Source organism: Phacochoerus africanus, chromosome 3, assembly GCF_016906955.1.
Source record: "Phacochoerus africanus isolate WHEZ1 chromosome 3, ROS_Pafr_v1, whole genome shotgun sequence".
Classification (NCBI taxonomy): domain Eukaryota; kingdom Metazoa; phylum Chordata; class Mammalia; order Artiodactyla; family Suidae; genus Phacochoerus; species Phacochoerus africanus.
Window position 1 is genome coordinate 34,765,937 of NC_062546.1, and position 13,387 is coordinate 34,779,323.

Here is a 13,387-nt window from a genome sequence, read left to right on the forward strand (position 1 = left end):
GCATCATTTATTGAAAAGGAAAAAGACAAGAAAGAAAAATGGAAATAGGGACATAGAGAGCTGCCTAGGATTACTGTGAAGTTCCAGAGTCTTTTTTTTTTTTTTTTTCCAACTATTAATGTACTGGACTGGCTGCACCTTTTGCCTGCTACTCTTTTAGTCTTTACACATAGGAGGGGAGGAAAAAGGGGGAAAAACGTGTACGGGTGACTTTACGTTAAGAAAGTCGTAAGCACCATTGACTTTTTCTGCATCTTTGTGCCTTGTGCTCGGCACCCAAGGCAAGGTGTGTGCCAGAGCCCATCTTCAGCCACAGCTCCCAGAGGGGCTGCCTAAACCCGCACCGCTCCTCACTGAGGGTACGGGGGTGCGGGTTGCAAGTCTCTTATTAGGCGTCCCCAGGAGAGTGAGGGAGGGAGGAATAAGCAGATACCGCAGCCAACCAGCCTCCTGTGATCTTGTAAATGGACCCGCTGGGGTCTCCTTGAGTTTTTTCCTTCATGGTCAGAGAGTCTACAAAGAAATCATATTTATATTAACATGATTTCAGAGCATCCTTTTTTATTTGCTGAGATAAAACTAAAGCTTTAGCTTGGACACATCTCTGTTTTCTTAAAGTGCTTCTGAATTTAGTGATTTTGAAGGTTTACCTGTTACATAAATTAGGAAGCAAGACACGCTTTCACTTGGCGGTGGACAGCCTCCTTCTGCAGGCGGGCAGGGCCAGAGCCTCACACTCAGGCACCAGAGGGCCTTCACCAGTCAGCCTGCGTCTGGGGTTTTAGGGCCTCAGTGTCAGCCTGCACTTGGCCTTGGTCATCGAGTTTGCTCCCGTCAACTCTCAGGCCTCCTTAGATGACACGTGTGTGCTTTCTCGAGCCCAGGATGCGTGGTTGTGGGGCAGAACTTCCTCCGGGTGCTCTTGTCTGACCGCACTTGATTCTGAAGGATGCCTGCAGGGTCCCTTCCCCGGAGGCATGGGAAGGCCTCCCAGAGAGGCAGGTCTTGGACCCTGTGACCTCATGTGTAGAGGGCAACAGGCAGGAGGCTGAGGAGTGGAGCTGGGGCAGGACAGTTGCCTAAGAGCAGCATCGATGGCCGTGGGCAGGGGAGGTGGCCTGGATCAGCCACCCCAGCTCAGCTCTCGCGACCCGCTCTGCCTCCAGCTACTCCCCCACCATGGGTGGGAGTGCCTTGCCCTCCTGAGCCCCGTCCCCTCCTTGTTAGGTAACATAAAGATACGGGGCCTAACTCGGAGTTAGTGGAAAGATTAAAGGAAATGTACGTGTGAACAGACCTCTTATAGGGCAAGGCACTCTGTAAATGCTAGGTACTAGCGCTAGGTATTCGTTTCTTTGTAAATTTGTGGTAACATTTGTTCATTTCTTAAACCCAGATAATTTTACACATGCTTTTTCTTAAAGGATTGTCACAAGTCCAGTTCTTATACATTCAGCAATGATTGCGTTATCATGGCTTCTGTTCTCTGATACTCATCTTTTTTTCTTAATAACCATTGAACTGAGTCTTATGAAGCTCTATTGTGATATGGAACAAAAGACTCTTACTGTCAATTGTGTAAAAACACGCTCAGCAATATAAAGCATAAGGCTTTGATGCAGGAGTAAAATTCAATTAAAAAAAAAAAAAACCCTGGAAAAGGTCTTTTTCCCACCCAGTGGCAGTGTACCTGCGATGCCTAAGAGGCATCTCTTAGTCCCAGTGTGTTTCGTCGACAGGGCCCTGGGTTTTCGTGCACTCGTGCTTTTTTAAAATCTCCACGGAAGGCATCAGTATTGTAGCCTTTTTTTGGTGGTGAATTATTTTTGCCTCTGAGTATCATCATTCAATTTGTAAGCCACGACCCCTCATAAACTGCTGTTATCACTCTGATTAATAAAGAGCCAATTTGCCGTTGCAGCTCCGTCACCTGGGGAATGACGAGGTCCACATCGTCTGGTCTGAACACTCCAGGGACTACCGCAGGGGGATTATCCCCACCGCCTTTGGAGACGTTTCAATCATCATCTACCCTATGAAGAATCACATGTTCTTTATCGCGATAACCAAGAAACCCGAGGTATGTCTTCACCGTGTTATTCCTCTGGCGCGTACAGCATTTGCCAGGTGATTCACTGCTGTGAAAAACAGTGATTAAATACATTAAAGCGGACATTGTGCATTTATCTGAATTACACGTGCTACATAGGAATTAAATATCAATTGGGGGAGTTCCCGTCGTGGTGTGGCAGAAACGAATCCGACTAGGAACCATGAGGTTGCAGGTTCGATCCCTGGCCTCCATCAGTGGGATCAGGATCTGGCGTTGCCGTGAGCTGTGGTGTAGGCCGGCGGCTACAGCTCTGATTAGACCCCTAGCCTGGGACCCTCCATATGCCGTGGGAACGGCCCTAGAAAAGGCAAAAAGACAAAAAAATATATATATATATCAATTGGGATTTTCAAAGACTCTTCATAAGCACAGAGTTCTGTATTTTATTCCTGAGCATCTTTGACATTTTTCTTACAGAGACATTGATGGTTTGTAAAATGTTTTTAATTTTTCAAACTTTGTCATTAAGAAAAGCATTAAGACTTGGGGCATTGTTGATTAACGTTAATAAGAGCTGAATGGGCCCACTTCGCATCTAGCACTTTGGGGGTGGCTGTGGGTCTGGGGTCCAGCCTTGCCTGACCACTGCTAATGGGGAGTCAGTCTTGGAGAGGCAGCTCCAAGGCCCAGCCCGTGTGGGGGTCTCTAGCAACAGAAGCCCCTGCTACAGTCAGCACAGCGCTCTCTTGGTATTGACCTCGCAACCCAGTGCTCGTGCACGGGGATGGGGGTTGTCCGTTTCCGTCCTTGCTGTGCCTTTGGTGACAGCCCACAGTGCTTCATACAGTGACCTGTTTTTGTTTTGGAATTCATAAGCCTTTCCTTTTCAGTTTTTTAATTAAACATTTTTTGTATATTAAGTCTCAAAAAATGACTTGTGTGTTTCGGCTTGATATTAAATACAGCCCTCATGTATTCCAAAGTGTCCTCCTGAAGGAGCTGAAAGTTACCATTCTGCATACTCCCTAGTTTTAAGCTTTAAAATAAGAGGTAAAGATTTCCTGGGATTTATAACCTAAGGTGTTAAAGTGAGGATTAAAGGAGCTAAGAAATGCAAGGTGTTTCAAACAGTGCCCGGTCCAGAGGAAAGGCTGTTTAAGTGTTAACTTATGATTTTTCTTGCTGTTATTATTTCATTGTAGTTACCTCCATGAAAATACAATAAATAATGACAATGTGGGTCAACTCCTGAACTTAGAACCAAGTCCCCCTATGTCTGATGAAAAGCCTGACATAAAGGGGACCTTCTTTTCTAGGGAGCAAAGATGCCAGAAGTTCTTCATGTTAAATATTTGTGTTTTCTTTGATTCAAGTCTCTGTGCATGTGATGTTTTCACTTTTGTGTAAGAAAATGGCTCTTCATGCTAATAGTGTTTGTATCCATGAAGAAGATTAATTTCAAGAATTAAACTGAAAAACGTAATATTAGACAATTAATAAATTTAGTATCCCGTAGCTTTCAAAACTAGAAAATGTGTTTCCTTAATATTTAGTATGGATTACCTGACTTTATTAGTTCATTTTCACCACCGCTTTCTAAAATGTCATTTCATGTCCTAAAAATGTCACCTTTATTTTTATAGTAAATGAACGTAAAGCGTGTTTCACTTGGCTTTGTAGTGCCAAAGTGATTTTTTTCCAAAAAAGATGTACTTCATGAAAACGAGTATCAACACCCCTTTCAAAATTTCTTTTAAAAAATGAGTAAGTTTTATAAGTTTGGCCATCAGTCCTGGCAAGATGAATTGCACAGCTCGCTTTCTCAATATTTCAATTCACAAAGCCTGAAGGGAAGAAGAGAATAATGGCCAAAGGGAAATTTAGTGTTAGCCCCACATTTAAAGTACAAACCATTACAACGTAATAAAATTAATCCAGACATTTCCAGGGCAAGTGTGGCTGACCTTTTCTTCACCAACCACTGACCCCAGGGTGAATGCAAGAGGCTTGTGGAGGGAAAGTCTGTTTGTTTGGCTTCTGTCCCTGGTATTTAAATTGCATTCCCTAATCAAATGAAAAGGCCGTCCTCTCTATCAGGTTACAGAATCCATGGCAACATTTGGCCTTTTATATCCATAATGTTAGCCTTTTTGTTTGCGTCTAAGTCGAGACACCTGGAGCGATGTTAACATTAACCGATTTAGCATTAATAGCTTCATTATATAAGAATTTCTGATCAGATAGCTGTTACTTTTGTTATATTGCTTCAGCTTGTATTGTTGTCATTTTTTATCTCCCTGCTTGGCAACCAGGCAATGATTTGCAAATTTTTTTTGTCTTGATTAATTAAGCAATATAATTATCAGTAACCATGATGCAGTCTTTGCCCAACAAAGCTTCTGCGAGAAAACAATGGTAAGTCTGTTAGCATGAATGCATTCCACGCGTCCCAGATGCACGAGGATATTACGGACAATGAGGGGAAAGGCCGCCTGGGAGCCGGGACAAAGGGTGCCACGCAGACTTGACACACTGCACATACCGCCAGGGACACGCTGCGGGCTCCCGGGGACACAGACGCCTCGTTAGATTACAGCCAGTCAGCAGAGATTAATTCTCAGCCATTTGGTGCAATAATTTACCCATTCCCCAGCCTTTTAACTAGCTCTCCCTACCATGGACCTGAAGGCTTTGTGCACAGAGGTCTAGTTAACCTTGCCTGCTTCGAGACGTCTCCACCAAAATCAGTACTTTTGCTTTGAAATTGTCATGACATAGCTGCTTGAAGGGGATGGACATTTCTTTCGGGAGGACAGGGGAGCATCAGGGCCCTCCACCAGGGTCTGTCTTTCATCCGAACGTGCCAGGACGCTCTGGTCTGAATACACTTTTCTGGCCTCTGGGTAGCCATACTTCTCCAAGAATAATTTTAATCCTTTTTTTAGGAAGAGGGGGGAGGGAAAAACAACCTCATCGGGACACAAAAGTCCTGCTCACTGGACAAAATCATGCATATTCAAAGCGTGCTCTCATTCACTCGGCCTCATTAATAGCCTCTGTAATGATGTAGGGCTATTTGTAATACAAGCTCACAGGCAGCACTGCTTCCAAGTCCTTTGAAATTTAACATATTTTGCTTTTTCATCCATACACCTCCCTTAAATATACAAATTATGTGCCTGGTAGAATCCGCCTCCTCTTAATAACACAGCCGTGGCGAAAGGGTGTGTTGAAGGAATGGGGGGTGGGCTCGCATGAGTGCGTGCAACCCTCGCGTCCCAGACGCTCCCTTCTTGAGCTCATTCCTGAACTTTTAGAAAAATAAATCCTAAAAATCAGTGTGCTGTGCAACACCATTTCACTGTTAGATTGCTTTCAAAGTCAGTCCCCCTCCGTAAGTATTGACACGATAGCCTTTGGTCATGGAAACCTGCTGTCGTCAAACATGTGTTCTTTCCTCCGTGTCACTGAGTGGTCATCAGGGAGATGACACAGGGACGGATGGGGCTGATGTGAAGGGTTTCTTAAAATGCCCGGTGTGTCCCCCAGAGGAGTGATTCCTAAAGTCTCTGAATCTCAGGAAGTACCTTGTCACTTTCCTTCTTCCAGCAACTGGAAACGGTACTGGTGCTCAGAACGTTAGCTTGTCTCAGCCTGCGAAGGCGAGGTGTAGCGTTGCTGTCACGTTCATCCCCAGGCCCATATCTGACCAAAGGGAGGCCGAGCCAAAGCTAGCTTGACCAGGAGTGTTTCGGAGAAGAGGGAGCTTTGGGGAAGTGTCCTCCTCGTCACCCCAACCAGAGTGTCCACTTGGTAAACAAAAACCAAGATAATGTCATCCAACCTCCCTTACGTGGCCCCAGTAGCTGTGGCTGTGGGAGAACCACGGGTGAGGGATCAGGTGTTTTTGAGAAGCTCAGGCAGGAAAGAGTGACAGGATAGGAGACGGGACCCCAGAGTTCCAGGTCCTGTGCTGTCACAGCAGGGGTGGCTTGGGCATGTCTCTTAATTTCTTTGGACCTTAACTTCCTCAGCTGTAACATTCAGGTTGGGGCCCAGGGTCTCTCAGTCCTCCCAGGGGTCCTTAGCGCCCTATTAAGAGGACACGCCCCAGTGGGATCTTCATGTTCGTAGACGCCTGTCCTTCCCCTAAGTTGCTCTGAGGCTGAAGTTGAGGTAGTTTCTGGCTCCCTTGCAGGCTCTGCATCTATTGTGACTATGTGTGTGTGTGCATGTTCACATGCACGTGTGCACGCCTGTGTCTTCAGGCTGACAGCTAGCCCAGGACCTTCTCCTGGAACAGGTGTTCAAAACTCTGGTTCAGGCTGATGCACCAGAAGCCACAGGAGCATTTGCACACGTGAGGTCAAGAGGAACCAGTGTTGGCACCTGTGTTTGGAAAGCCGTCTTTTACTGGTGTGGCTTTATTGTAAAAGGAGTGTGCCCAACAGCAGCATTATTTCACATGTGTAGTTTTCTTAAATATTTATCTCAAACCCAACCAAATCACCTTTTTGAGATTAGGTCACACACTTTAAAATACCTTTAAAATACTATGTGTGTATTTTAGGTCACTGGGACAGTCTCAGGGAAAGTTAAGTTGTTGGTTTTGAACATGTAAAGAATCATTTATTTTGAAAAGAGAATTGAGAGTACTGAATAACCAGAATTCACTGAAATCCATTTTGAAATGGATTACTGCAATATGTTCTGCTTTAGTGATTTATTATTATTGTTATCGGGGGTCTTTTTTTAGTAAAGGAATGACATTGAGAACTTTGTGAAAAGGCAGCTGTCATTTGCAGATGTTATATCAAAATCAAATTTCTTCTCTAATTCATTGCCACTCCTAATTAGAGGAATCCCCAGAATACAAGAGATCTATATTATTCCTTTTGTCCAGTTTTGAAAGGCTGTCTGAGTCACCCACAAGCAGTTGCCAAAGAATAATAAAGAATATTTATTTATAAGATAAGCCCCAGTACAGATGGAAAAAAAAAATCTATAGCCTATTATTAACTCCTAGCTCCTGTTTTATCTTTCACAACAATTTGGCTCTTAAAAATTCCTTCTCAATTGATTTTACTCAAAAGTTGCCATTGTTTCCTCTTTTTCAGTTGGTCTTTGATATGTACTTCTTACTGTCTTTGCCTCAGCCTACCCTTTGGCCAGAGAAGCCTGTGTAAAGGTGCATTGAATGGCCAGCAGAAGAGCCCACTATGCGTCAGAAAGTGGGACAGTATTCATCCTCTGCCCACAACTAGGGGTGTACCCACTGCCGCAGAACTAGACAGGTACCGACTGCCCAGAGCTAGAGGTGTACCCACTGCCCTGGAACTAGAAGTGTATTCACTGTCCAGAGCTAGAGGTATACCTGCTGCCCAGAACTAGGGGTACCCACTGCCCCAGAACAAGAGGTGTACCCACTGCCCGGAACTAGAGGTGTAACACTGCCCCAGAACTAGAGGTGCTCTTTCTGAGCTGTGCTTTAAGTTGACTAGTTTTTTGTTTGTTTTAGTTGAGTTTTTTGGTGTTCAGTTTTCTTTTTCATTACAGCTCCATCTCAGTGATGACTGGACTGCTTTTAGTGTAAGTCATTAGAGGAGGTGCACTTACTTTTTTTTGGGGGGGGGGAGGTTGCCAGGCTAGGGGTCAAATTGGACCTGTAGTCACTGGCCACAGCCACAGGCACAGCCACAGCCACAACAGTGTTGGATTCAAGCCCCGTCTGTGACCTACACCATAGCTCACAGCATGCCAGATTCTTAACCCACTGAGCAAGGCCAGGAGTTGAACCTGTGTCCGCATGGATACTGGTCAGTTGCGTTTCCACTGAGCCATGAGGGGAAGGAACTCTCACACTTACTTTTTTGAGAAATATATAAAAAAATTTCTAAAATATGATGTTGCTAAGACAAGAGGAAATGGTTATTCTTTCTTATTTGTTTGTTGCCATTGTTGCCTGGACCAGGCAGCACTGAATGATTTTAGACCACAAGTAGCTCCTTGATTTTCCCTTTGTAATTAAGATGCACCCCCCCGCCGACCCTGTACCACCATAGGGGAAGCACCCTTCATTCACCATCACCAGAACTAGCAGGTCCATCCTTTTTTGCTCCCGTTTGAATTTCCTCAGGTCTGACTGCTTCCTCTGTGCTGTAGGTGCTAAGTGCAAAACAGCTTTAACCCATCTTTGCAGCTTTTATATCTCTGTGTTTTAACTGATGAGCCCTGTTCTTAAACCCACCAAAGAGAAGAAGTGTGGCAGCAGAAGACCTCTCAGGACCCCAAGACCATGCTGTCACCCTTTCACCTCCTTCTCAGGCATCTCCTTGAAGCAGGAGACAGACAGTCACAACAGACCTTGATCTAGAAAGTGAAGAGGGACAGACTTGTGGAGTGACCAGCAGTCAGAGCCTCTGTTGCTGGAGGCCTTTACTCAGTGACTCAGGCAGCTTACATCTATGGAAGCTGCTTTGTACCAGACGCTGGGTCAAGAGCAGCGGATCTCATCCTCCCAGAATCTGGATCTTAGAAAGGGATCTTGTTTACTTACTTAGCAAACAAGGAAGTAAATGGTTGAACTAGAGATTCTCAGATAGGAGTGGGTGTTATTAAAAATAACAGCAAAAACAGAGTAATAGGATGGACAGAAAGGAAGCCGCTTGAATTCAGGTAAGAGAACTTTCAGTTTCCAGTCCAGCATGTAGAGAGCCTGGAAGTCCTCACTCCATCCTTACAACAAAAAAATGAACAAACTGAAAACCAACAACTTTCTTTTGCTCTATCAGAGAAGAATCGAAGTCACAGGACTGCCCTCCCCTCCCCAAATTGGAGAGATGGGCAGACATAGAGATCACAAATCACAACTTGCCAGAGCAGAAATGTCTAGGAGCACTAAGACCAGGGCAGGAAAATAGCAGCTGGGACCAACCAATTGCTGGAGGCTCAATGCATGCATGTTCAAGAGTTAAAGAACCTAGAGGAGACCCCCACACTTGCAGTTTCCCCTCCAGGACTCCTACCAGGTTCTCATCATGAAGACTGAAGGAAAAAACCCTCATGCTCCAGCAGTTGGAGCGGAAAGTAGTTGTTTTGAATACACCCGGAGCATTCTGCTTTTCTTAGCAGGCCGTTTCTCAAGAGATACTGTTTTACCAGCCTCAGTAGCTGGGGTTTTGACAGAGACTAGATATCCATCCAAAGCTTCCTCTAGTCTTGCTGTCTTACCTAAGGAGGGACAAACAAACAAACAAACAAACAAACTGAGACGCACTTACAAAGGTCTCAGTCCAGGGACACAGGTTCACTGGGGACACACAGTCCAGGACATAGGCTCACTCAGAGACCAAGGCCTCATGACGGGTCTTCTTCCCATGCCTCACCATAGCATTGATAGGACTTCCATATAGTAATGGGCCACAACAGAAAGAGCTACACACCTGAGGCCTTATCACAAAGTCTCCAGGGAAACCCAGGAGAGACCAAAACAGGGACACCCAGGGAAGTTTTAGCCCCCTAACTCCTTCATCTACAGCTTCAGCCTAGCTAAACCTAATAAACACAACCTAACTTCCAGACAGACAAATATAAAGCCTTACACTAAAGGCCTAGTTACTTCAGTTCCTCTTACTTGGTATATATCATGTTCAGCTTGCAACAGAAAATTACAAGGCCTACTCAAAGGCAAAACCTACCATTTGAAGAGACAAAACAAGCATCAGAGTCCGACTCAGATATGGTAAAGACTTTGAAATGATCAGACCAGAAATTTAAAAGAACTATGTTTAAGATGCTAGTTAAAGGCTCTAGTAGAAAAAGTGGACAACATGCAAGAAAAAATGACTAACAGAAGCAGAGAGATGCACACTCCAAGAAGGAATTAAAAGAAGATGCTAGAAGCCGAAAACACTGTCACAGAAATGAAGAATGGGTTCATCGATAAACTGAACAGGTGAGGAAAGGAACCGTGGGCTTGAAGAGACATCAGCAGAAGAAACTTCATAACTGAAATGCAACAGGAAAAAGGGATGAAAAAAACTGAACAGAGCGTTCAAGATCTGTGGGATAGTTATAAAGTGTAATAGAGAAAGGAACGGAAGAAATATTTAAAATTATAATTTAAATAGTTTTTATATTGTATGTATTTTGATATATAATTTTACTATGTGAAAAATTTCCAAATTAATGAAAATACCAAACCCCAGATCCAGAAAGCAAAGACAACACCGAGGAGGATAAACACCAAAAGATCTACACCGAGACATAGCATATTCAGGATATATGTTATAGACTGAATGTTTGTGTCACCCCTCTACCAGAATCCATCTTTTGAAATCTCACCCCCAGTGTGATGGTATTTAGGAGGTGATTGGGTCCTAGGGGTTAAGCCCTCAGGAATGGAATTGGTGCCCTTACAAAAGAGGCCCTGGAGAGCCCCCTCACCCCTCCCTCATGTGAGGATGCAGAGAAAAAGTGATCCATGAACCAGCTTATTATGACCATCTTATGACCTCTTGATTCTCAGAGCATCCAAATCTGAGAAATAAAGTTCTGTTATTTATAAGCCACCTGGTCTATGGTACTTTGTTAAAGCAGCCCAAACAGACTAAGACACCACCAAAGATCAAAAGTAGTGGGAAGAAATTAAAAGAAGCTAGAGTGGAAAAAATAACAACTATAGATAAGGAGCAAGGGTAAGTATTACATTGGACTTGTAGCCAGAAAATAATGCAAGTAAGAAGCAAATGAAGTAAAATAGGTAAAGTGTTGAAAAAACAAAACAAAAAACAAAAAATACCAACATAGAATTCTGTATTCTTCAAAAGTGAAAGAAAAAATAGTTTCTTAGACAAACAAAAATTGGGAAATTTGTAACCAGTAGACCTGCCTTGCAAGAAATGTGACAATAAATTCATCAAAAAGAAGGAAAGGAAATAGATCAGAAACACAGGAACAAGAGCTTTAGAGAAGGAATAAATCAAGGAAAAGTGAAATCCTTTGTTTTTCTTATTCCTAGTAGATCTAACAGTTTGTTCCAACCTGTTAGAGTAGCAGCAGAGTATTCAGTAATTATAACTTATGGGTAAGTGATGAATGACAGCAGTGTCATAAGGACAGGAGGGAAGAATTAGGAATATTCTGTTATCAGGTATTTGTGCTGCCAGTGAAGCAGTAGAGTGTTATTTGAATGAGAACTTGGATTATTTATAAATGTACATGTGAAACTCAAGGGCAACCACTGAAGTATGTATATAATATGTGTGTGTGTGTGTATGTAATATGCCAAGAGAAGAGAAAAATGGAATGGTATAAAAATGCTCAATTAAAATTAGAAACAGCAGAAATAAAGAACAAGTGAAATACAGTAACAAATATGGTAGATACTAACCTAACTCTCAGTGAGCTCTTTAGGAGTTCCCATTGTGGCTCAGTGGTAACGAACCCGACTAGTATCCATGATCAGTAGTAGGTTTGATCCCTGGCCTTGATCAGTGGGTTAAGGATCTGGCATTGCTGTGAACTGTGGTATAGGTTGCAGACGCACCTCGGATCCTGGGTTGCTGTGGCTGTGGTGTAGGCCAGTTAGCTGCAGCTCTGATTCAACCCTTAGCCTGGGAACTTCCATGTGCCTCGGATGCCCCCCCCCCCCCGCCAAAAAAAGAGCTCTTTACATGTCAGTGGCCTAAATACACCAATTAAAAGACAGGCTGTCAGGAGTTCTGTGGTGCAGCAGGCTGGAGTTGTCACTGCAGTGGCTTGGGTTGCTGCTGTGGTGTGGGTTTTTGATCCCTGGCCTGAGAATTTCCTCATGCCATGGGTGCAGCCAAAAATATATATATATTCACCTAATAAAATGAATGGGTTTGTTTCCCTTATCTATGCAGTGGAAGTTTCTCTAAGATAATAATTATTTGTTCTTTGAAGATTTTGCAGAATTTACCAATAAAGCTATCTGGGATGGCTTCTCCTTAAAATAGTTTTTTTTTTCATTGTGATTCAATTACTGTAAAGCTTATAGAATTGTAGTTTTTATATATGATCTTGTGTCTATTTATTTGCTAAGTTATATGTTACTGGGAATTTAGCAGTTTGGTCTAAATTTCCAAATGAATAGGCATAAAGCTACACACATTTTATAGACATCTATAGTTGTGTCCCTCTTTTATTTTTAATATTTGTTTGTACCTTCTTTTCTTGATACATCTTACCAAAGATCTATCGATTAATTGTATTAGACTTTTTTCGAAGAAGCAACTTTCAATTTTGGTTATTCTCTCTTCTGTGTGCTTGTTTCTATTTTATTAATGCTTACTTTTGTCCCTCTTTTTCCCTTTCCTTTCTATTTTTTTTTTAAATTTATTTTATTCTTTTGGCTTTTTAACACTTCCTGCAATAGTGCCCATCTCATTCAGTTGTAGCCTTTATTCTTTCTAATAAACATTTAATCCTACACATTTCACCTAAGTACTGTGGTGACATAGAAGTTATAATATCTGCTATTTTCATTATTATTTAGCTTAGCATATTTTTAAATTTCCATTTATTTTTGTTGGCCTCTGAGTTATTTAGAAGTATTTCTTAATTTCTAAGCATAGCGATGTGTCCTTTTGTTGTGCATTTTTTAGCTTACTATCTCTTAGGTCACAGAATATGGATTCTATGGTTTCAACCCCTTGACATTTTTTGAGACTTGCTTTATGACCTAGAACAGGGCTCAGCAGACTTTTTCTTTAAAGCATCAGGTCATAAACATTTTAGACTTTGTGGCCCATACAGTGGTTGTCATACTACTGAGCTCTGCCGTTGCTATGTGAAAGCAGGCACAGGTGATATGTAAGGGAAGGGTATAGCTGTGTGGCAGTAAACTTAATTTTGAACTGATTTCGAGTTTCATATAATAATCATGTCACAAAAATATTTTTCCAACCATGTGAAAAATTAAAAACCATTCTTAGCTTGCAGGCCATACAAAAAGGCCACCAGGCTGGAAGTAGGCCCAATACGCTCTATCCTTGGCCTAGAGAATATGGTCAATTTAAAAAACAACAAGAGTCACCATTGTAGCTTAGCAGGTTAATAACCCAGCATTGTGTCCTTAAGGATGCAGGTTCCATCCCTGGCCTCACTCAGTGGAGTAGGGATCTGGTGTTGCCACAAGCTGCAGTATAGGTCACAGGTGTGGCTCGGATCCGGTGCTGCTGTGGCTGTGATGTAGGCCAGCAGCTGCAGCTCTGACTCAGTCCCTTGCCCAGGAATTTCCATATGCTATAGGTGCAGCCCTAAAAAGAAATAATAAAAATAATAATAATAAAAATCAGCAGCCAAAGAAAC

The 13,387-nt window shown here is 42.8% G+C and overlaps 1 protein-coding gene across 5 annotated transcripts in view; it reads left to right on the forward strand.

Annotated features, from left to right (window-relative positions):
* The window catches only part of RALGAPA2 (Ral GTPase activating protein catalytic subunit alpha 2), a 271,866-nt gene that overhangs the window by 184,688 nt on the left and 73,791 nt on the right, over positions 1 to 13,387 (forward strand). For all 5 annotated transcript variants that reach the window (XR_007133912.1, XR_007133913.1, XR_007133914.1 and 2 more), the window contains one exon: positions 1,922 to 2,080. Coding sequence is in view for 2 of the 5 variants with exons in the window: in XM_047771595.1 (XP_047627551.1) it covers positions 1,922 to 2,080 (159 nt within the window). In the remaining 3 variants the exon portion in view is untranslated. The remainder of the gene's footprint in view (positions 1 to 1,921; positions 2,081 to 13,387) is intronic.